The 25,923-nt window shown below is 40.3% G+C and overlaps 1 protein-coding gene across 2 annotated transcripts in view; it reads left to right on the top strand.

Annotated features, from left to right (window-relative positions):
* IFT74 (intraflagellar transport 74) overlaps positions 1-25,923 on the top strand; it is a 414,649-nt gene that overhangs the window by 369,699 nt on the left and 19,027 nt on the right. For both annotated transcript variants that reach the window (XM_053702593.1, XM_053702594.1), the window contains 3 exons: positions 473-599; positions 18,215-18,378; positions 23,060-23,185. In XM_053702593.1, coding sequence (XP_053558568.1) covers positions 473-599; positions 18,215-18,378; positions 23,060-23,185 — 417 coding nt within the window. The remainder of the gene's footprint in view (positions 1-472; positions 600-18,214; positions 18,379-23,059; positions 23,186-25,923) is intronic.

The raw sequence follows: 25,923 nt of genomic DNA, 5'->3' as shown, positions 1-25,923 counted from the left end.
GATAAGAATAAAATAACATTTTAGAAAAGATTGTTTATCAAGCTGCTCATGGATTAGAGACAGAATCTGCAGAATCTGTTGGCACTCTACAAATACCTGTTAATAATGATAACAGAAACATCTAAAAATGATGTGTATAGGTGCAATAGTAAAAGTTATTACTGTTACATTGGCATTGGCACATAATGCTACTGTATGTGACTATAGGATCAGGAATTAAACATCATGCCGGCTCAGAGAACTGGTGGTTTGTATTACATCAGTGAAGAATGTGTGCCATACAAGCCATCGCCACTAATAACCTTTATGTACTGTATATTGCAAAAGTGTTTCTATTCAAAATGTAAATGCACCCTTGCACATTTACATTATATCCCTTTAAACAACATTACAAGTTTATGTTTAAAAAGCAGTTCAAGCATTTGATATGTTTCATATTGCCCTATTTTTCATTTGTCCTGTCCATATGCAGAATATGAATCGATTAAAGCAAATCTCCTCTATTACTGCCCAAGAACTGAAGATAATGCAAGAAGACCTTAACTTCAAAGAGACAGAGATGCACAAATCACAGAGCACTGCTAAGAATTTGTCATCTGGTAAGTAGAGTGAATTACTATCCTTACTATATAATTCACAGGCGGGGCTCTCTTTATGAGGCAGTTGTGCCTTTGTCATTTTCAAACACTTCAAAGATAATATTTTAAAATACAAGTGCTTTTGCTTTTTAGTACTTATGCCATGGTGTTTTAATGTGCCAAAAATGAAGATATAATCCATGATTTGTGATCCCTGCTTTGTCCTATTTGCCTCTTGCCATATTGCTCCTGGAACAATGTTAAGGGATAATTTGTGAACTGCATTAACTAGTATCATGCTTTTAAATTGTACATAGTGTGATAAGAATATCACTATGCTGGCAGCTACATTGACATCATACCCACAATTCCCGGGTTAAATCACTGTTATATTTTATGCAGCAGTTAGTTTAATCCCTTGATTGCTCAAATGTAGCTGTAGTACTCAAAGGGTTAAATCACACATGCACACACATAGTATGTGTTTACCTGCACACACATCTGCTTTCTAAATTTTTTTTAAAAAGTTCTCAAACCCTGACTTACACTATCAGGTTTTTTTTATGGAGACTTCCTATTTTATTTCATAAAGTAAAAAAATACCCGGTACGATGTAATACATGAGGGAAGATTTCAGTACCTCAACTAGGGTTCAGTTATTAGTGTATGTTGAGGGTAGTACCTTGGTAACCATGACCACATTGGGGCAAATTGTCTAATAAAAAAGACATAAAAGCCCCTGCTGCACATTTATTAAAAGGGCCATTATAGACATCATTCTGTGATTTGTATGTAATTTTATCACTAGTGATGCTGCAACTGCAAAGGGATAACATACATAGTTAAATTACAAGTTGGAAGCCACAAAGGAGCACTTCTGGTCCGGAGCAGAAACTGTTACTGATCCAATCAACAGCTCTAGTCGCTCGACCCAGCAGTGGATCAGGGTCTGTTTTTGCTCTGGACCAGCAGTGCTCTGCAGCTTCCAGTCAGTACTTTATGTGTTTAATCCATTTGCGGAGTTAGAAACATAGAGTTTGAGAATTGCTATTGATACAATTAACAAATTTAAACTGTTACGTTTTAACAAACTAGAGCATGCAGCGTTATCACTATAATAGCCCTTTAAGCAGATGACAATATACATGCTAAGAAGCACCTTTAAACCTAAATACAGATATGGCTACTACATATAAAGCCAAGATTTTAAACAAATTTGTTGAGGCCTGACTTACACTGTCAGCTGGTTGGGGATGCTTACTTGCTCTAGGTATTTCTATGTATTTTTAAGAAAAGACTGCCATTAAAAATAACTCACTTAAAACTATCACTGTCTCTGCTTAGTTTAGGTATTATTTTGACTCAGTTGTGTTATTTTCGTAACAGATAAATATTTCCTCCCAATCTCAGATGTTAGAAATAAAGTATATTGCAATGCAAAGTATTTCAGTCCTTTAGGTTTTGTTATAGAATGTATAATTTAGATGCCAATTATTAATTAATGAAGCTCCAATATTTAAAGGGGCATGAAACCCTGTGGTTTTCTTTCATGATTCAGAAAGAGGAAACAATTTTAAACAACTTTCCAATTTGCTTAATTTATTAAATTAGCTTAATTTCTTTCTAATGACACACGCCTAGATTTAGAGTTCTGCGGCCAAAGGGGTGCGTAGCTAACGCTGGCTTTTTTCTGGCCGCACCTTTTAAATACCGCTGGTATTGAGAGTTCACAGAATGGCTGCGTTAGGCTCCAAAAAAGGAGCGTAGAGCATATTTAACGCAACTTCAACTCTCGATACCAGCGGTGCTTACGGACGCGGCCAGCTTCAAAAACGTGCTCGTGCACGATTCCCCCATAGGAAACAATGGGGCTGTTTGAGCTGAAAAAAAACCTAACACCTGCAAAAAAGCCGCGTTCAGCTCCTAACGCAGCCCCATTGTTTTCTATGGGGAAACACTTCCTACGTCTGCACCTAACACTCTAACATGTACCCCGAGTCTAAACACCCCTAACCTTACACTTATTAACCCCTATTCTGCCGCCCCCGCTATCGCTGACCCCTGCATATTATTATTAACCCCTAATCTGCCGCTCCGTACACCGCCGCTACCTACATTATACCTATGTACCCCTAATCTGCTGCCCCTAACACCGCCGACCCCTATATTATATTTATTAACCCCTAATCTGCCCCCCTCAACGTCGCCTCCACCTGCCTACACTTATTAACCCCTAATCTGCCGAGCGGACCGCACCGCTACTATAATAAAGTTATTAACCCCTAATCCGCCTCACTCCCGCCTCAATAACCCTATAATAAATAGTATTACCCCTAATCTGCCCTCCCTAACATCGCCAACACCTAACTTCAAGTATTAACCCCTAATCTGCCGATCGGAGCTCACCGCTACTCTAATAAATTTTTTAAACCCTAACACCCCCCTAAGTTAAACATACTTTTATTCTAACGAAATAAATTAACTCTTATTAAATAAATTATTCCTATTTAAAGCTAAATACTTACCTGTAAAATAAACCCTAATATAGCTACAACATAAATTATAATTATATTATAGCTATTTTAGGATTAATATTTATTTTACAGGCAACTTTGTATTTATTTTAACCAGGTACAATAGCTATTAAATAGTTAAGAACTATTTAATAGCTAAAATAGTTAAAATAATTACAAAATTACCTGTAAAATAAATCCTAACCTAAGTTACAATTAAACCTAACACTACACTATCAATAAATAAATTAAATAAACTACCTACAATTATCTACAATTAAACCTAACACTACACTATCAATAAATTAATTAAATACAATACCTACAATTATCTACAATTAAACCTAACACTACACTATCAATAAATTATTTCAATAAAATATCTACAAATAACTACAATGAAATAAACTAACTAAAGTACAAAAAATAAAAAAATATTTACAAACATTGGAAAAAAATTACAGCAATTTTAAACTAATTACACCTACTCTAAGCCCCCTAATAAAATAACAAAGCCCCCCAAAATAAAAAATGCCCTACTCTATTCTAAATTAAAAAATTCAAAGCTCTTTTACCTTACCAGCCCTGAACAGGGCCCTTTGCGGGGCATGCCCCAAAGAATTCAGCTCTTTTGCCTGTAAAAAAAAACATACAATACCCCCCCCAACATTACAACCCACCACCCACATACCCCTAATCTAACCCAAACCCCCCTTAAATAAACCTAACACTAAGCCCCTGAAGATATTCCTACCTTATCTTCACCATACCAGGTTCACCGATCGGTCCTCGGAAGTCTTGATCCAAGCCCAAGCGGGGGGCTGAAGAGTGACGTCCATCCTCGGGCTGAAGTCTGGATCCAAGCGGCGGCTGAAGAAATCCATCATCGGCTGAAGTCGGAAGTCCATCATCGGGATGAAGTCTTCTATCAAGCTGCATCTTCAATCTTCTTTCTTCTGGAGCGGAGCGGAGCCATCTTCTTTCCAACCGACGCGGAACATCCTCTTCAACCGACGCCTACTCGCCGAATGAGGGTTCCTTTAAATGACGTCATCCAAGATGGCGTCCCTCGAATTCCGATTGGCTGATAGGATTCTATCAGCCAATCGGAATTAAGGTAGGAATATTCTGATTGGCTGATGGAATCAGCCAATCAGAATCAAGTTCAATCCGATTGGCTGATCCAATCAGCCAATAGAATATACAGGCAAAAGAGCTGAATTCTTTGGGGCATGCCCCGCAAAGGGCCCTGTTCAGGGCTGGTAAGGTAAAAGAGCTTTGAACTTTTTTAATTTAGAATAGGGCAGGGTATTTTTTATTTTGGGGGGCTTTGTTATTTTATTAGGGGTCTTAGAGTAGGTGTAATTAGTTTAAAATTGTTGTAATTTTTTTCTAATGTTTGTAAATATTTTTTTATTTTTTGTAACTTAGTTCTTTTTTATTTTTTGTACTTTAGTTAGTTTATTTCATTGTAGTTATTTGTAGATATTTTATTGAAATAATTTATTGATAGTGTAGTGTTAGGTTTAATTGTAGATAATTGTAGGTATTGTATTTAATTAATTTATTGATAGTGTAGTGTTAGGTTTAATTGTAGATAATTGTAGGTAGTTTATTTAATTTATTTATTGATAGTGTAGTGTTAGGTTTAATTGTAACTTAGGTTAGGATTTATTTTGCAGGTAATTTTGTAATTATTTTAACTATTTTAGCTATTAAATAGTTCTTAACTATTTAATAGCTATTGTACCTGGTTAAAATAAATACAAAGTTGCCTGTAAAATAAATATTAATCCTAAAATAGCTATAATATAATTATAATTTATGTTGTAGCTATATTAGGGTTTATTTTACAGGTAAGTATTTAGATTTAAATAGGAATAATTTATTTAATAAGAGTTAATTTATTTCGTTAGAATAAAATTATATTTAACTTAGGGGGGGTGTTAGGGTTAGGGTTAAAATTAGCTTTAGGGGTTAAAAAATTTATTAGAGTAGCGGTGAGCTCTGATCGGCAGATTAGGGGTTAATACTTGAAGTTAGGTGTCGGCGATGTTAGGGAGGGCAGATTAGGGGTTAATACTATTTATTATAGGGTTATTGAGGCGGGAGTGAGGCGGATTAGGGGTTAATAACTTTATTATAGTAGCGGTGCGGTCCGCTCGGCAGATTAGGGGTTAATAAGTGTAGGCAGGTGGAGGCGACGTTGAGGGGGGCAGATTAGGGGTTAATAAATATAATATAGGGGTCGGCTGTGTTAGGGGCAGCAGATTAGGGGTACATAGCTATAATGTAGCTGGCGGCGGCGTGCAGACGGCAGATTAGGGGTTAATAATAATATGCAGGGGTCAGAGATAGCGGGGGCGGCAGATTAGGGGTTAATAAATATAATATAGGGGTCGGCGGTGTTAGGGACAGCAGATTAGGGGTACATAGGGATAACGTAGTTGGCAGCAGTATACGGAGCGGAAGATTAGGGGTTAAAAAATTTTTATAGAGTGGCGGCGATGTTGGGGGGCCTCGGTTTAGGGGTACATAGGTAATTTATGGGTGTTAGTGTACTTTAGAGCACAGTAGTTAAGAGCTTTATAAACCGGCGTTAGCCCAGAAAGCTCTTAACTACTGACTTTTTTCTGCGGCTGGAGTTTTGTCGTTAGATTTCTAACGCTCACTTCAGACACGACTCTAAATACCGGAGTTAGAAAGATCCCATTGAAAAGATAGGATACGCAATTGACGTAAGGGGATCTGCGGTATGGAAAAGTCGCGGCTGGAAAGTGAGCGTTAGACCCTTTCCTGACTGACTCCAAATACCGGCGGTAGCCTAAAACCAGCGTTAGGAGCCACTAACGCTGGTTTTGACGGCTACCGCCAAACTCTAAATCTAGGCCACAGTGAGTCCACGGATCATCATCAATTACTGTTGGGAATATCACTCCTGGCCAGCAGGAAGAGGCAAAGAGCACAACAGCAAAGCTGTTTAGTATCACTTTCCTTCCCACAAAACCCAGTCATTCTCTTTGCCTGCGGTGCAAGGAGGAGGTGAAGTATTCAGGGTCTGATAAGAATTTTTATTCAATCAAGATTTTATTATTTTAAAGCAGAGTAGGTTTGCTCTTATCTTTCCTTGGGTCTAGCCTTAGCCCACCTCTGTCTCTTCAGTAGAGCAGTGGTGGCTTTTAAGCAATTGGGAACTTGTGGGGTACAATCCGCACTATGCTTTCTCAAACAGTTTTGCTGCCCTAATCAGAAAGCCTGAGTAAGCTTACTCGTTTCTTTCTTTTTCCACAGGTCCATGTGAGGGATGGCACCCTCTCAAACCAGGTGAGCTGTCCTGCTGCCGGACAGATGAACATTCAGGTAAGTACCAATAATATTTTTCCTTTATTATGAGAGAAAAATCTGGCACTTAAACAGTTTAATGGCTGTATGGGGACATTAGTATTATTGAGGGTTAATTACAGGGGCAGCTAGCAGGCACTGTGGACAAGAGAGTTTAAATACTTTTATTGGTGGCTCAGTCTGTGTCCTTAGCTCTTGTTTAGTTCTGGTCTAGGACTGTGTGGCAATTGTGCGATTATTTTACTAGAGAATAGTATTGCTGACACGGCCATGCGTTTTTCAAATTTTGTTCACTTTGGCCTTAACGGCCGATGGGACCACCCCTGATGACAGGAAGTGGTTCCGTTCAGAGGTGGCAGTGAATTTTAGGTGCACTTTCTCACTTCCTGTGAGTTCCAGAGTTATGATGCGCCTGTATTAGCGGCGCTCTGCTGTAGAGGAAGCCACTTGCTAATTGCAGTAGTTCCGAAATAAAGGTCGGATTGTTACTATATAAATATTGACCGCAGTCAGCAGGACAGGTAGGTACCTCAGCAAAATAGCTGAGGTGTAGAGGATTGCATGAGGGTGGTAGTTGCTCCGTTCAGTTTTTAACAAATATTATTTAAAGGTGCAGTAAGTTTTTTCTAATATAATAATTAAAAGAAAATAAAAGTTTTTTTTTATTTTTTTATTGTTTGTTTATTGTTTTGTCTTTTTATTGTCCTTCTTGTGGGTAGAGGCCTTGCAGAATGTTATTGTAGCCTATGTTTTGACGCCCAGGTGGAACCCCCAGTACTTTTTTGTTCTTCATGTATTGAGAGAACTTTATGTTACAGGGATAGACTTTTTGAGCCTGAGCCCTCATTTGCTAAGGTGGATGCTGTTTAGGTGTCTCCTGTACCAGATATGCTGCAGCTTTCTCCTCAAACGTCCCAATCTTTTTTGTATACACATGCAGTGCCCTGCGTTTCCTCTCACGCTCTGGTAGGAGTTTGTTTGCAAGATATTGCTGCCCAGGTATCCTCTGCAGTATCTAAGGCGCTGTCTGCTTTTCCCATGCTGCAGGGAAAGAGCAAAAGGAAATTTAAAGAATCAGTGAGTAAGGTTTCTGATCCAGTTGTGGCTACTCAAGGTGCTTCCTCTCAGAAGTCTGAGGAGGAAGACACTTTGGTAGCGTCTGAGGGTGAAATCTCAGACTCACACAGTATAATACTCACACAGTATAATTCCTTCTTCTGATGCTGAAGTTGTATCCTTCAGATTTAAGCTGGAACACCTCCGTCTGTTACTTAAGGAGGTTTTGGCTACCTTGGACGACTCCGATACGACTGTCGTAGTCAACCCTAAGAAGTCTAGTAAACTAAACAAGTACTTTGATGTTCCCTCCGCGGTGGAGGTATTCCCTGTACCAGACCGTGCTACAGAGATTATTGCACGGGAGTTGGAGAGACCTGGAATTCCTTTTTCTCCATTTCCAATTTTCAAGAAAATGTTTCCAATAGCTGACTCCATTAAGGAGTCGTGGCAGACGGTTCCTAAGGTGGAAGGAGCAATCTCCGCTGTGGCTAAGAGGACCACTATTCCCATATAGGATAGTTGTTTTTAAGGATCCAATGGATAAGAAGTTGGAGGCATTACTAAAGAAAATGTATGTTCACCAGGGTCTCCAATGGCAGCCTGCGGTGTGTATTGCCACTGTCACCAGTGAGGCAGCCTACTGGTTTGATGCCTTGTCTGATTCTATTCAGACAGATACTCCTTTTGAGGAGATTCAGGACAGGATTAAGGCTCTTAAGTTAGCCAATTCCTTTATCACGGATGCTTCTTTACAAGTCATTAAGTTGGGAACAAAAATGTCTGGTTTTGCAGTTCTAGCTTGCAGAGCCTTATGGTTGAAATCCTGGTCTGTGGATGTTTCATCTAAGTCCAAGCTCCTAGCGATCCCCTACAAGGGTAAGACCTTGTTTGGGCCTGGCTTGGCTGAAATAATTTCAGATATTACAGGAGGAAAGGTATCTTTTCTCCCTCAGGATAAGAGGAATAAACAGAAAGGTCGTCAGAGTAATTTTCGTTCCTTTCGTAAATTTAGAGGTAAACCCTCCCCTCCTTCCTCTAAGCAAGAACAATCCATGCCTTCCTGGAATCCTAGTCAGTCTTGGAACAAGGGGAGGCAGTCTAAGAAACCCGCAGCTGAATCCAAGTCAGCATGAAGGGTTGGCCCCTGATCCGGGAGCGGATGCAGTAGGGGCAGACTTTCTCAGTTCGCTCAAGCCTGGATACTGGATATCCCAGATCCTTGTGCGGTGGACATCCTATCCCAGGGGTACAAATTAGAATTCAAGACTTTTCCTCCCAGAGGCAGGTTCCTCCTCTCAAGATTATCTGTAGACCAGACAAAAAGAGAGGCATTCTTAAACTGTGTCCAGGACCTTTCCGCCCTAGAAGTGATAGTTCAAGTTCCAACGCAGGAACCGGGTCTGGAATTCTACTCCAATCTGTTCGTGGTTCCCAAAAAAGAGGGAACTTTCAGACCAATTTTATTTCTGAAATGTCTAAACAAGTTCCTCAGAGTTCCGTCCTTCAAGATGGAAACTATACATTCCATTCTTCTATTGGTCCAAGAGGGTCAGTTCATGACAACCATAGACCTAAAGGATGTGTACCTTCATGTTCCTATTCACAAGGATCATCACAAGTTTCTGAGTTTCGCCTTCCTGGACAATCACTTTCAGTTTGTGGCTCTTCCATTTGGCCTTGCCACAGCTCCCAGAATTTTCTCAAAGTTTCTGGGGGCTCTATTGGCAGTGATCCGGTCTCGGGGCATTGCGGTAGCGCCCTATCTGGACGGCATTCTGGTTCAGGCGCTGTCTTTTCAACTAGCAAACTCTCATATGGAGATCTTGTTGTCTTTTCTTTGCTCCCACGGATGGAAGGTGAATCTGGGAAAAAGTTCCTTGATTCCGGCTACAAGGGTAGTGTTCTTGGGGACCATAATAGATTCCCTATCGATGAAGATATTTCTGACAGAGGTCAGAAAATCCAAGATTTTCGGCTCTTGCCTTGCCCTTCAGTCCACCCCTCGGTCGTCAGTGGCTCAATGCATGGAGGTAATTGGTTTGATGGTAGCTTCCATGGACAACATCCCGTTCGCTCGGTTCCATCTAAGGGCTCTGCAGTTATGGATGCTAAGACAATGGAATGGGGACTATGCGAATCTGTCTCCTCGAATAGATCAGGATCAGGCGACAAGAGACTCTCTTCCGTGGTGGTTGTCTCAGGAACACCTCTCCCAGGGAACCTGCTTCCGCCGACCTACCTGGGTGATTGTGACCACTGATGCCAGCCTGCTGGGATGGGGAGCAGTTTGGGGCTCGTTGAAGGCTCAGGGTCTATGGACTCGGGAGGAGTCAGTTCTCCCCGTAAACATCTTAGAGCTGAGAGCTATCTTCAATGCTCTACTGGCCTGGCCTCAGTTAGCTTTAGCCTGGTTTATCAGGTTCCAGTCGGACAACATAACATCGGTGGCTTACATCAACCACCAGGGAGGAACTCTGCGTTCTTTGGCCATGACAGAGGTGGTCAGAATTTTTCAGTGGGCGGAGACCCACAACTGCTGTCTATCTGCGATCCACATTCCAGGAGTGGACAATTGGGAAGCGGATTTTCTGAGCAGACAGACTTTTCACCCGGGGTAGTGGGAACTCCATCCGGAGTTGTTTTCCAGTTTGATCCTCAAATGGGGACGGCCGGAGATAGATCTCATGGCGTCTCAGCAGAATGCCAAGCTCCCGAGGTACGGTTCGAAGTCAAGGGATCCACAGGCTGTCCTGATAGATGCGCTGGCGGTGCCGTGGAATTTCAGTCTAGCATACCTGTTTCCTCCGTTCGCTCTCCTTCCACGAGTCATTGCTCGGATCAAGCAGGAGAGGGCGTCAGTGATTCTCATAGTACCGGCGTGACCTTGCAGGATCTAGTATACAGACCTAGTGGAAATGTCATCTCTTCCACCTTGGAGACTTCCGCTGAGGAAGGACCTTCTGCTTCAGGGTCCCTCCCTTTATCGAAATCTCGTTTCTCTGAAGCTGACTGCTTGGAGATTAAACGCTTAATTTTAGCTAAGTGTGGGTTTTACGAGTTGGTCATTGAAACCTTGATTCAGGCTTGCAAGCCTGTGACAAGAAGGATTTACCATAAAATATGGCATAAATATCTGTATTGGTGTGAATCCAAAGGCTACTCTTGAAGTAAAGTTAGAATTCCTAGGATTTTGTTCTTTCTTCAGGAAGGTCTGGAGAAAGGTTTGTCAGCAAGTACGCTGAAGGGACAAATCTCTGCGTTGTCTATTTTTTTGCATAAACGTCTGGCGGATGTGCCAGACGTGCAATCTTTTTGTCAGGCCATAGTCAGAATCAGGTCTGTGTTTAAACCTGTTACTCCTCCATGGAGTCTTAACCTTGTTCTTAAAGTTTTACAACAGGCTCCGTTTGAGCCTATGAATTCCTTAGATATTAAAAGGTTATCTTGGAAGGTTTTGTTTCTTGTTGCTATTTCTTCTGCTCGGAGAGTCTCAGAACTCTCGGCGCTGCAGTATGATTCTCATTATCTTATCTTTCATTCTGATAAGGTTGTTCTCCGTACTAGGTTAGGTTTCCTTCCTAAAGTTGTCTCGGACAGGAATATTAATCAGGAGATCAATGTTCCTTCCCTGTATCCTAATCCTTCTTCTCATAAGGAGCGTTTGCTACACAACCTAGATGTTGTATGTGCACTAAAATTCTACTTGCAGGCGACTAAGGACTTTCGCCATTCTTTTGCTTTGTTTGTTTGGTTCTCTGGGAAACGCAAGGGTTAGAAAGCTACAGCTTCTTCTCTTTCTCTTTGGCTGAAGAGTATTATTCGTTTGGCCTATGAGACTGCTGGACAGCAACCTCCTGAGAGAATCACAGCTCAATCCACGAGGGCTGTTTCTTCTTCCTGGGCCTTCAAAAATTAATTTCTGTGGATCAGATTTGCAAGGCTGCAACTTGGTCTTCTCTGCATACATTTTCTAAATTTTATACATTTGATACATTTGCTTCGACTGAGGCTTCTTTTGGGAGAAAGGTTCTTCAAGCAGTGGTGCCTTCTGTTTAGGTTCCCTGTCTTGTACCTCCCTTATCATCTGTGTCCTCTAGTTTGGGTATTGATTGCCAACAGTAATTGATGATGATCCGTGTCATTAGAAAGAAAACAAAATTTATGGTTACCTGATAAATTTTATTTAATTCTTGACACGTTGAGTCCACGGCCCTCCCTATTTTTCAGACAGTTTTTTGTTATATAAATCTCAGGCACCTCTGCACCTTGTGTTGCTTCCTTTCTCTACTTTTCCTTCGGTCGAATTACCTGGGTTTGTAGGAAGGGAAGTGATACTTAACAGCTTTGCTGTCGTGCTCTTTGCCTCCTCCTGCTGGCCAGGCATGATATTCCCAACAGTAATTGATGATGATCCGTGGACTCACCGTCTCAATAAATAAATACATTTATCAGGTAAGCATAAATTTAGTTTTTCTTGGTATCCTTTGTGGAAGGAGCAACAATGCACTACTGAGAACACATCTGGTGAGCCAGTGACAAGAGGCATGCATGTGTAGCCACCAATCAGTAGCTAGCTACCAATAGTGCATTGCTGCTCCTGAGACTACCTATGTATGCTTTTTAACAAAGGATACCAAGATAACAAATGAAATTAGATAATGGAAGTAAATTAGAAAGTTTACAAAAATTGCATGCTCTATCTGAATCATCAAAGTTTAATTTCCTTCTAATGGTAGTGAGAGTCCATGAGAACACTCATAACCTATGGGAATTACTTGACCTGGCCACCAGGAGGAGGCAAAGACACCCCAAACAAAGCAACGAATATCCTTCCCACTTCCCCTACCCTCTCAGTAGTTTTTGCCTCATATCATGGAGTTAGGCAGAAGAATTACGAAATTAAGTTTTTAACATGGATTTGGCTTTATTTGAGAGCTGGGAATGATATAGCCATTTAAGACTCAGTAGAGTATTGGCATATTTAATACTTGTCGATGCTGGGACTCCCACGCCTCTTTCCAGTTCACAAATCTCCCGTCTGATAACACTAAATTACAGATTTAACATGGGTAAGTTGTCCCCTCTCTCATGACAACTTGTCTAATAGACAGGACACCATAACATCGCATTAGCATTTGTGACACCGCTGCACTAACATTAGATACCAGATTCCAGTCACTCATTCCCTTAGATGTGCAGACAAAGCCCAAAGACAATGCAGTTTTTTTGTGGGTTAGTATCACTACTACAGTCCGCTGGCCTAAAGTCAATATAGGCAGCAGTGGTGAGCGGAGATGTGGATTCCAGCCGTAAACAGCTTCAGCTCCACTGCGCAACAGACATGTGGGAGAGCGGTAGCAATGCGGCTCAGCCTGATCGGAAGTGGCAAGACCCCCCCCCCCGAGCAGGGCTTAAGGGGGAAAGCTAATTTGTGCATAAAAACCTGAAGTACCCCGCTGTGGTTCACAACTGTTCCAAAGGTTGTCATTTACACATGGCCATATTATGGACACTAATGATGATACTAATAGAGAGTCTGGAGGAATCTTCCTCTGTACATTCCATTGACAACAATAAGTGTATGTTATGCAAATTAAATACAGTGTGCCCTCTGGCACAATTAAACAATTATTGCCGGTCACTTGTCCTGACTCTCATTCAGGAGGCCCAAGCAAACTGCCCGCTGAGGCTGAGGAATTTCCGCGTTGCCTGTCACCAGCAGGCCCCCGTGCAGGTTCTCAAATTTTGGCTGAAGGGGACTTTCCTGTACAACAGCCCGCAACCACAGTCGCACCAGGCCGTTGGGAGGATATCGGTGCGCCCCCGGTTGGGGTATGCCCTGTGTCCAATAATCTCACGGCCCTTATATAGGCTGCTGCGTCTGCTGCCCTGAGCGCTATGCCCATAGTAGGAAAGAGAAAGACTAAACATTGTTCTCCAGTACGTTGCCCAAAATACAGTTATGGGCAACCCTCTGATGACGAACCCTTAGTCAGCTCTGAAGGTGAACTTCCTTACTCTGACCCTTCTGAAGGAAAGTTAGAAGGGGACTCTGAGGAGGGTACCATAAGGTTCAAGGGGGAGCAACTCTGGCTCTTTCTTAAGAGGGTTCTATCTACCCTGGGGTCCCGGTGTAAAAGCCACCCAAGGAGGAGCAGGCTCCCTATTATAGCTGAGATCATCTACTAGGAACAGGAGAAACCGGGGGTCCCCTTTACCCCTTTGGCTTCTTTTAAGAAATTGTTTCCTGTTACCGTTCCTCACACGGAGGCATGGAATATTGTTCCTAAGGTTGATGGTGCCATATCCACGTTGGCTAAGTGCACTACTATTCCGCTTGAGGACAGCACTTCCTTTAAAGATCCTCTAGACAGGAAGATTGAGGGACACCTAAGAATGGTGTTCCTGTAGTTGGGAGCTCTGTTTCAACCGGCGTTGGGAATAGCCGCGGAGACAGGAGTTGCCAAGTTCTGGTGCAAATCTTTAGCAGACCAAATTACTATTGAAACTCCCCTAGAGGAGATTTGGAACATATCCAGTCCATATCCAGACTTCTTTGACAAGGTGATTGATACTCTTATCCAGGCTCGCAAGCCTCTTACTAGACAAATCTACTACAAGGTCTGGATGACGTATCTGCACTGGTGTGACCAGCGTGGTTTTTCTTGCCTTAGAGTGAAGACTGAAGATTTTACAGTTTATTCAGGAGGGATTGGAGAAGGGCCTGTCTGCCAGTTCTATAAAAGGGTCAAATCTCTGCCCTTCCTGTTCTGTTTCATAAGAAGTTGGTTTGTTTGCCAGATGTTCAGGAGTTTGTTCAGGACAGAATAAGACCTTTTTTTCAAACTTGCTGCTCTTCCATGGAGCCTAAAACTAGTTTTTAAGGTTCTTCAGAGGGCTCCGTTTGAGCCTCTGCATGCTGTTAATATTAAGTTACTCACTTGGAAAATGGTTTTCTTGTTGGCTATTTCCTCTGCTCATAGAGTGTCAGACTTATCAGCTTTAATGTGTGATCCTCGGTATCTAGTGATCTATCAGGATAAAGCTGTGTTGAGGACAAAAGTAGGTTTCCTTCCCAAGGTAGTCAATATTCACAACATTAACCAGGAGATTGTGGTTCCTTCACTTTGTCCCAATCCATCATCCTCTAAGGAGAGTTTGTTGCATAATTTGGATGTGGTCAGAGCGTTAAAGTTCTATCTTCACGCTACTAAAGAGTTCCGTCAGTCATCCTCCTTATTCATTCTGTATACTGGTAAGTACAAGAGGCAGAAGGCCTTAGCTGTTTCCTTTTGGTTACAAAGTCTGATTCGGGTGGCCTTCACGAATCACAGCACATTTTACTCGTCGTGTGGTATCTACTTCTTGGGCCTTCAAGAATGAGGCCTTAGTTAAACAGATTTGCAAGGCTGCAACATGGTGTTCATTGCAAAGTTCAATAGATTTCAAGTTTTTGCCTCAGCAGAAGCATCCTTTGGGAGTAGGGTTCTACAAGCGGTGGTGCCTAGATATTAGGAATGCCTTTCCCTACTTTTCCCTCCTGAACATTTGTGAACTTCACAGCTTGGTTATTGGTTTCCCATAGGTTATGAATGTTCTCGTGGACTCTCACTGTCAATTGAAGGAAAATAAAATTGATGCTTACCTGATAAATTTATTTCCTTCTTGGCAGTGAGAGTCTAGGTACCTGCCCTAATGCAAAAATGTGTAGTAGAGGCAGTCTATTGCAATCTTTCTTCACTTTTCTTATCCTCAGTTTGAACTACTGAGAGGGTAGGGGAAGTGGGAGGGATATTAGTTGCTTTGTTTGGGGTGTCTTTGTCTCCTCCTGGTGGCCAAGTTGAGTAATTCCCATAGGTTAAGAATGTTCTCATGGACTCTCACTGCCTAGAAGGAAATTAATTTATAAGGTAAGCTTAAATTTAATTATTTGACTTTACTTTCCCTTTAAGTAATAAATGTACATTCTTTTACATGCATAATTTGCATTTAATATAAAAATGGGGCTAAGCATGAATTTAAACAAAGAAAAGTGAAAAGTTTTATAATTGGGAGAGGAGTTTTATTACACATTTGCTTGTGTGTTTACAATGTTTTGTGTGGTTATAGAATTGATATTTCAATTTAAAAATAAATAGATACTAAAATAGCATTTATATTGTTTTTAATTAGAGAACAACCAAGACCAGAAAGTTTAAAGGGACAGTAACAAACTGCAATATATTTAAACTCATTAAAGAAAACTGAACTTATTTGTCTTTAACTAATCAAAGCACGTGTTAAATATAGTGATTACCTCCAGCTATTTGTTTCACTGCAATGAATTAAAGGGACAGTAAACACCTTGCACTTTTTGTGCTGCTATAGAATAACATATCAGCTAAGTCACAACATTTTTAAAACTAATTAACATAACGTTTTTCTATAGCCAAACTTCACCCATCATTTTGCTTTTTTGGAGGAGCCAATCTGGGATTTTATCTGCAAACAACAAGACTAGCAACTGCAATAATTTTAATATAAATTGCATCGTTTTGCAATTGTTACCTGTTGAATCCAGTTGGGGAAAGATATGTAGCATAGTTAGCCTTGAGAAGTCTACAGGGTGCATTTCCAAGTTCTGAAAATTATAAAATCGTCAAATTTTTAAGAGCTTAATTACATGAAAGGGGGCAAAACAAATAATGAAAGTATATAGCAAAGTTGTTTCATTACGCATAACTAAGCATTTTATGTAATAATCTGAAGGTGGTACTGTCCCTTTAAATACACTGCAGTTTAAAATGATTGTCCTTTTAACCTTTCTGGCCTTGGCTTGTACTTCACACACCAAATCATCCTGTGAACCAGTAGGTAGGATTACAGTGCTAGATTCAACACTATATATGGTTGCATCAGTTATATAAAATGCTAAAATATTTTATATTGTACAAATATTTATATGTTCACAACAAGGTAATTAGTTTTATATTTGCCAGTTTGTAATAAAATGTTAAATGCAGTAAATATGTAATAGGCTTACATACCCAGAGATAAAAAGCCCATCAGCATGGCTGAAGAAGAAAAAGGAAACCGGAGAGAGTAAACAAATTCACTGATGCTATTGTTCTTCAGATATTTTCCCTAGGTCAAAAAAGCTTGGTCTCAGACTGGATTGCAACGTACACACCTTCTGCCACTTCATTGCATATCTAAAGGAACTAGGCTGTATCCTCTTCCTGATTAGAATTATTATTATTTCTTTCCCCCAATCTTCACCGGGATTGTTAAAAAAAAAAAAAGATATATTATAGCTTAACCCAGTTCCTTTCCTTATAGTGGTGTTAAGGCGTCTCATTAGAAAAGTAAGAGAAAAATCGAGGCATCATATCATAATACTGCAATAGACTCTCAGCCTATCAGAGTTTAGTATTTTTTTTAAGGTGAAATATGTTGTAATAGAATCCACTCCTTAATATTTTAGAACTATTCTAGACAGTAAAATTTAGCAGCTAACTTTTAACTGTCACTTTTTTTTTTCTTAATATATATTTGCAACATAATTTACTAATGTATTTATGTTTGTTATTGGGAGATTTTCTGCTCAGAAACAGCACAACCATGTTTTATGTGTATGTTAGCTGACTTGCCAAGCTAAATAAAGCGCTGAAAAGAATATCTTAAAGTGATAGTAAACTTTAGCTAATCAAATGCCATATATGTAATCTTTGCCATTAAAAAAGTATATATGTACCTTTTTTGTTTTTATCCATGAAAGGGTTAAATCCATGCCTATAGTAATGCTTCCATTACAATGTTATGCTGGCCCACTGTGATATACTTTTTTATGACAATTCCAATGAATATCCAATCGGTGTGTGTGTCAGCCCTTTCAAAGCCCTTAGGAAGCAAACACTGCTAACATATGGTGCCCAAGACACTATCTAGGTTTGCTCTTCAACAAAGGATACCAAAAGAAAAAAATTAATTTGATAATAGAATTACATTGAAACCTCTGTCTGAATTATGAAACTTTTAATTTTGACTTTCATGTCATTTTAAAGTGAATGTCAATTTTGATGCTAAAGTGCCCGGTTTTTAAAAATTCGATTAAAAACAGGGGCACTTTAATTCATCAAAATTTACATTTCACTCCTGTTGAGAAAAAAAACTTACCTTTTAATCTTCACAGCAGCTCCAGCTTCCTCTACCCATCGCAAAACCTCTTCCTGGGTCTAAAATGAGGAATCCGGCTTCCTCCAATCACGGTGTTGAATCAGACACTGATTCCCCCGGGGGGGAAGCTGTGATTGGAGGATGACCTATCCATCATTTCTGACATCAGAAATGGCTTGCAACAACCGGAGGAAGCTGGAGCTGCTGTGAAGATTAAAAGGTAAGTTTTTTTTTCACAACAGGAGTGAAATGTAAATTTTGATGAATTAAAGTGACACCTGTTTTTAATAAAAATTTTACAAACCGGCCACTTTAGCATCAAAATTGACATTCACTTTAAGTCTTATCATATTGGTTGCTCTTGAAAATGTGCAGTGCGAGTAGCAATCCTACAGGGAATAGCATTATACCTGATACTTACATGAGTTTACTCTCATTTTATGCTATTTTTGTTTGTTTATGGCACCCATGAGATCAACAAAGAGCGTGTTTACTCTTCATTGTATAATTTGTTAATGCACAGTTTCTTATTCTGACAATTAGTTTCTTATAATTTATGTAATTTAGAAAGTCAGCGACTCCAACAAGACCTTCAGAAAGTAGAACAACTGGAATCAAAGATAAACAATGAACGTACCTTTTTGAAAGAAAAAATTGAGCAAATGACAGCTGAATTAGAAACATATGGCAACCTTCAAGCTTTAAGAGCGTCTGCAGAGGAGAAGAAAAAAGTAATGAAGATTAAATTATTCTGTTTCCTAAATAATATATTCTGTCCAATCAAAAAAATACATTGTCTTTTAAATTATGAAGCTGACAACATTTCGAAGACCTCTATAACAAGTACCAATAGTTTCTACAGCACTAAAACATATTTTACTTAAAGGGATATTGCTCTTTTTCATCAGAGCATTTTATTTTTAAACCCCTGCAAAGTCACATTAGAGCAGCATTGCACTACTGTGACCTAGCTGAACATACTTGATAAGCAATGACCGTTGGCATATGTGTGTAGCCACTAATCTCCAAATAGCTCACAGCAGGGCATCGCTGCTCCTGAGCCTACCTAGGTATGATTTTGAACAAAGGTTATCAACAGAACAAAGTAGATTTGATAATGTGCAATGGTATGCTGCATCAAAAGACACAGTACTGAAATGTTTTCTTTGACATATAAAAGATCAACAGTTAAACATGATAAACTATTTTTGGATTAAAACTGTTAGGTAAAAACTGTTTGCCTAGTTATATTATATTTGCCAAATTATAAAATATGATGAAAAAAATAGAAAAAAACACACTTTTTCTAACTTTGACCCCCAACATCTGTTACACATCTACAACCACCTAAAACACCCATGCTAAATAGTTTCTAAATTTTGTCCTGAGTTTAGAAATACCCAATGTTTACATGTTCTTTGCTTTTTTTGCAAGTTATAGGGCAATAAATACAAGTAGCACTTTGCTATTTCCAAACCGCTTTTTTCAAAATTAGCAATAGTTATATTGGAACACTGATATCTGTCAGGAATTCCTCAATATCCCTTGACAGAAATGTATATATTTTTTTTAGTATACAACCCAAAGTATTGATCTAGGCCCATTTTGGTATATTTCATGTCACCATTTCACCGCCAAATGCGATCAAATAAAAAAAAATTGTCCACTTTTTCACAAATTTTTTCACAAACTTTAGGTTTCTCACTGAAATTATTTACAAAGAGCTTGTGCAATTATGGCACAAATTGTAAATGCTTCTCTGGGATCCCCTTTGTTCAATAATAGCAGACTTATATGGCTTTGGCATTGCTTTTTGGTAATTAGAAGGCAGCTAAATGCCGCTGTGCACCACACTTGTATTATGTCCAGCAGTGAAGGGGTTAGTTAGGTAGCTTGTAGGGTTAATTTTAGCTTTAGTGTAGAGATCAGCCTCCCACCTGGGACATCTAAACCCCTGATCCCTCCCTGACCCCTCTCAAACAGCTCTCTTTCCTCCCCCACCCCCCCAAAGGTCACCCCCATCTTAGCAGAAAGTCTGCCAGTAAGTATAAAAATATTTTTTTTCTTTCTTTTATTTATATATATATATATATATATATATATATATATATATATATATATATATATATACAGGGAGTGCAGAATTATTAGGCAAGTTGTATTTTTGAGGATTAATTTTATTATTGAACAACAACCATGTTCTCAATGAACCCAAAAAACTCATTAATATCAAAGCTGAATAGTTTTGGAAGTAGTTTTTAGTTTGTTTTTAGTTATAGCTATTTTAGGGGGATATCTGTGTGTGCAGGTGACTATTACTGTGCATAATTATTAGGCAACTTAACAAAAAACAAATATATACCCATTTCAATTATTTATTTTTACCAGTGAAACCAATATAACATCTCAACATTCACAAATATACATTTCTGACATTCAAAAACAAAACAAAAACAAATAAGTGTCCAATATAGCCACCTTTCTTTGCAAGGACACTCAAAAGCCTGCCATCCATGGATTCTGTCAGTGTTTTGATCTGTTCACCATCAACATTGCGTGCAGCAGCAACCACAGCCTCCCAGACACTGTTCAGAGAGGTGTACTGTTTTCCCTCCTTGTAAATCTCACATTTGATGATGGACCACAGGTTCTCAATGGGGTTCAGATCAGGTGAACAAGGAGGCCATGTCATTAGATTTTCTTCTTTTATACCCTTTCTTGCCAGCCACGCTGTGGAGTACTTGGACGCGTGTGATGGAGCATTGTCCTGCATGAAAATCATGTTTTTCTTGAAGGATGCAGACTTCTTCCTGTACCACTGCTTGAAGAAGGTGTCTTCCAGAAACTGGCAGTAGGACTGGGAGTTGAGCTTGACTCCATCCTCAACCCGAAAAGGCCCCACAAGCTCATCTTTGATGATACCAGCCCAAACCAGTACTCCACCTCCACCTTGCTGGCGTCTGAGTCGGACTGGAGCTCTCTGCCCTTTACCAATCCAGCCACGGGCCCATCCATCTGGCCCATCAAGACTCACTCTCATTTCATCAGTCCATAAAACCTTAGAAAAATCAGTCTTGAGATATTTCTTGGCCCAGTCTTGACGTTTCAGCTTGTGTGTCTTGTTCAGTGGTGGTCGTCTTTCAGCCTTTCTTACCTTGGCCATGTCTCTTAGTATTGCACACCTTGTGCTTTTGGGCACTCCAGTGATGTTGCAGCTCTGAAATATGGCCAAACTGGTGGCAAGTGGCATCTTGGCAGCTGCACGCTTGACTTTTCTCAGTTCATGGGCAGTTATTTTGCGCCTTGGTTTTTCCACACGCTTCTTGCGACCCTGTTGACTATTTTGAATGAAACGCTTGATTGTTCGATGATCACGCTTCAGAAGTTTTGCAATTTTAAGAGTGCTGCATCCCTCTGCAAGATATCTCACTATTTTTGACTTTTCTGAGCCTGTCAAGTCCTTCTTTTAACCCATTTTGCCAAAGGAAAGGAAGTTGCCTAATAATTATGCACACCTGATATAGGGTGTTGATGTCATTAGACCACACCCCTTCTCATTACAGAGATGCACATCACCTAATATGCTTAATTGGTAGTAGGCTTTCGAGCCTATACAGTTTGGAGTAAAACAACATGCATAAAGAGGATGATGTGGTCAAAATACTCATTTGCCTAATAATTCTGCACTCACTGTATATATATATATACTGCAGCATTAGGATTCCTCCTTACCCCCCAACCTCCCTGTTCCTACCCGAAACAGCTCTCTAACCCTCCCCCCCTCTACCTATTAGCCGCCATGTTAGGTACTGGCAGCTGTCTGCCAGTACCCAGTTTCCTATAGTTGTTGCTTATTTATTTTAAATAGTAAAACACATTTTTTTCCGTAGTGTAGCTGCCCCCCCCTCATTTCCCTATCCCTACCCCTTCCCAGATCATTTCAATTGCTAATATCTCCCTCTCCCTCCTTCCCTCTTACTACATATTTTCCGTAGTGTAATCGGTCCCACCTGCTCCCGCCCCTCTCACGCCCTCCTCCCACCTCCTCCAGCGATGGGTCGCCCACCCGCCTCCCTGCTATCCCTCCCAAGCTACCGACGATTGGCACCATCGCTGGCCAATGCAGAGAGTGCCACAGAGTGGCCCTCTCTGCATCGGTTGCTTAGCAAAGGGTATTGCACGATGCCTCAACATGATCGCGATCGCTTCCAGAGCTTAAAACACCAGAAGATGTGCCAGACACGTCATTGGTCGTTAACAACCGTTTTTTATAGGACGTGCCTGGCACGTCCTCAGTCGTTAATGGGTTAAAAAAGTTATAAGGGTTAAAAGGTATATGACAAGGAATTTACATGGAAAGGGCTATATTGTGGTTATATATAGTACATACATATACATCTGTATGTATGTATATATACAGACATATATATGTGTGTGTATTTATGTCTGTATTTGTAAATATGAATATACACTTTGGCACGCATTCCACTCAAATACCTGAAAACAAGAAAATTAATTTTTAATCAATATTAATATTTAATAATGTGTTTTACTGTGTATGTACTGTAAATATGTTACATTCGAATGTTCTTCAAATAGGGAAAAATGTTCCGTGTATTTTTAAATAGATATTATTGTGGTGGTTGTAGGCTCATCACCCTTAGCAAACACTGTTCCTGGCATAACAAAGTGACTTGTTAATTGAAGAGTCATATAATCCCCTGATTCAAAATAAATTAATTCCCTCCTGGCCCTCTTCATCCTCTATAACCCTGATAACCAGCATCCTAGTGGGACAAAAGACCCTAATTTGAAAGAGGGTTGTCTCCCTTTCAAATGATCGGTCACTTGATCCTCTAGGAGATATGGAGCTCTGTTTGAGTCTCCTCCACCTCAAGCAAAACAGCAGTTAAACTTCTTGATTGCTATTTTCTCTTCTTTCAAATGAGGGGCTTCATGCCCCTGTAAGTGGTGCGGAGCCCCAGATATCAGCACTGTAAATATGCACCCCACCTGCAGCACTGACACCACACTCACAGGAAATTGAAATCAGTGAGCCCCATGATGGTAGCCCCATGATGGTAGCAGTGGATAATGGCAGGGAAAGGAAAGGGGACCCCTAACTAGTAGCAGATTAGGAGGGCCCCTATGAAGACTACACATTGCCTCATATGTGTTCCATATGGTGAGAAGACAATGACAGTTCAATAATACACATCTAAAGTTAAGAAAGTACAATTAACTGAAAAGCAATTGCAGGTGTATTATCTGTGGAGAACAAAATCTTTGTGGAAGATTAGAGTCTTTATAAGTAGATGTTGCAATATTGTCTTTTTATAGAGATGTGTGTCTTATGTAGTTTTAAACTATTTGTGTCATTATTTTATTTTTTTACTTGTTTTTTACTCTCAGAAACTCCAAGAGGATAATATAATCTTAACCATACGCAGAGATACTTTTAAGAAAACATTGGAGAAGCTGAATTCTGAATTTGAAAAACTGAAGATACAGTTGCAGGAAAATGAAGCCCACACTCAGGTATTATGAAAATAGCTAACATATTTAAGGACACAGCTTAGATATTTTTTAATACTTTAATGTATCGTAATCCTGCCATATTTGTCTCACATAATCACAAATGCCAGCAATGTGTTATGCCCATGGTTTAGCTGATGAAACATTGCCATGGCCACAATAAACCATCATAATAATGTCACAATGATATAGCAGATGTCTATATGTGAGACGTGGGGTTGGAATCAGAGGCTGTTTACTGTTAGTGAGACAGCTAGAAGGTTAACACGGTTTGCCACTGCTACTATTGCTACAGTGACAACAGCAACATTACTGCATTGAAAATACATTCACCCGGTCATTTTATAGTGTATATGGCTGTAAAATTCTCATTCTGGCAGCATTGCAGTTAGGTATTATTACTCAAGGAAAAACATTTCATCATAGTTACTATAAAACGCAAGCACAAAAAGTGTCATTAGATCAACTGTAAATAAAAGTTGTTCTACTTTCGTATTCCAGGAAACGTCTATAACCATTCTTCTCAACCTTTCCTTGTTTTGGAACACTTTTGCCATCTTATTGCAAGATTCAGAAAACAGCCGCTATGAAAAAAAAGCAATAGCAGATTTTTAGTTGTAACTGCCATCTCTTTTTAAAGACACAATGAGTCCACGGATTTCATCCTTACTTGTGGGATTACGCCTCCTGGTCAGCAGGAGGAGGCAAAGAGCACCACAGCAGAGCTGTATATATAGCTCCTCCCTTCCCTCCCACTCCAGTCATTCTCTTTGCCTACGTCAGTGATAGGAGATGGCAAAGTGAGGTGTTAGTGTTTGATTCTTCAATCAAGATTTTATTATTTTAAAAGTAGTGCCAGAGAGTGCTGCTTTATTCTAGGGTGTAGCCGTAGTCCATGTCAGTCTCTAGAGTAGAGCTATTGGTTGCTTTAGAGCAATGGGAACTGGTGGGACATAATTCTCACTGTGCCTCCCATATTGCGATGCTGCCCTTCTTGTGATGGCCTAAGCAGAAAATAACTCAGGCTCTATCTTTGTTCAAAGGGCTATAGGAGGGAAAGAACCTCTTACATCTGTTGGGGGTGTCCTGCTGTCGGACAGCATAGAGGTAAGTGCAGTTTTTATTATTCTGGGGACATATTTGACTCAGAGAGGGCTCTACACTTCATTATCCATATTTATTGGGAACATGGGCTCCTTAAGATGTTCCCTATAGGTTGCGCTGTCAGGGAATCTTGGCAGACGGTGCCTAAGGTGGAGGGAGCTATTTCCACCTTAGCTAAATGAACTACTATCCCTATTGAGGATAGTTGTGCCTTCAAAGATCCTATGGATAAGAAGTTGGAGGGTCTACTTAAAAAGATCTCTGTCCACCAAGGTTTGTTATTGAAACCAGCTGCTTGCATTATTACGGTCACTAGTGCGGCAGCTTATTGGTTTGATGCTCTTGCTGTGTCTCTTAAGACTGAGACTTCGTTGGAAGAGATACAGGATCGGATTAAGGCTCTTAAATTAGCTAATTCATTTATTACTGATGCTTCTCTGCAGATTACTAAATTGGCTGCTAAGAGTTCAGGTTTTTCTATTCTAGCCCGCAGAGCCTTATGGTTGAAGCCTTGGTCTGTGGACGTGTCATCGAAGTCTAAACTTCTGGCTATTCCTTACAAGGGGAAAACCCTGTTTGGGCCTGGTTTGAAGGAAATTATCTCTGACATCACGGGAGGCAAGGGTCATCTCCTCCCTCAGGATAAAAGAACCAAGCAGAAGGGTCGACAGAGTAATTTTCGTTCCTTTCGAAATTTAAAAGGAAACTCTTTCTCTTCTTCCTCTAAACAGGAAGTAAACTATTTACAATCCAAGACTATCTGGAGACCCAACCAATCGTGGAACAAGGGTAAACAAAAATCCAAGAAACCTGCTGCTGCTGCTTCCAAGTCAGCATGAAGGGTTTGCCCCCGATCCGGGACCGGATCTGGTAGGGGGCAGACTTTACTTTTTCATTCAGGCTTGGGTGCGAGATGTTCAGGATCCCTGGGCGATAGAAATAGTGTCTCAGGGATACAAGCTGGAGTTCAGAAATTCTTTCCCCCAAGGAAGATTTCTTGTTTCAAGATTGTCTGCAGACCCAATAAGAAGAGAGGCGTTCTTACGTTGTGTAAGAGACCTCTCTTCCATGGGGGTAATTTGTCCCATTCCAATACGGGAACAGGGACAGGGTTTTTATTCAAAGCTGTTTGTAGTTCCCAAAAAAGAGGGAACCTTCCGACCAGTGTTCCCTCTAAGGACAGTTTTGTGTGCAGCCCAGCAGTGAAACAGTTAACAAGAGAACCATGCCTTGCTATCTGCATTGTGCAGAGTTTGCTAATTGCAGGGTGTGGTTACCTAATTAACTGTTTCACTGCTGGGCCGCACACAAAACTGGTCTTAGAGGGAACACTGCTTCCGACCTATATTAGACCTCAAGACAGAATCTAAACAAGTTTCTCAGAGTTCCATCATTCAAGATGGAAACTATTCGTACCATTCTTCCATTGATCTAGGAGGGTCAATTTTTGACAACAGTGGATCTAAGGGATGCATATCTTCATGTTCCTATCCACAGATATCATCACAAGTTTCTGAGGTTTGCCTTCCTGGACAAACACTTTCAGTTTGTGGCTCTTCCTTTCGGTCTGGCCACGGCACCCAGAATTTTCACAAAGGTTCTGGGGTCTCTGCTGGCGGTTCTAAGACCGCGGGGCA

This window comes from Bombina bombina, chromosome 2 (assembly GCF_027579735.1).
Source record: "Bombina bombina isolate aBomBom1 chromosome 2, aBomBom1.pri, whole genome shotgun sequence".
Lineage (NCBI taxonomy): Eukaryota > Metazoa > Chordata > Amphibia > Anura > Bombinatoridae > Bombina > Bombina bombina.
Note: the sequence above shows the minus strand (reverse complement) of the source record. Positions and strands in the feature narration are given on the sequence as shown.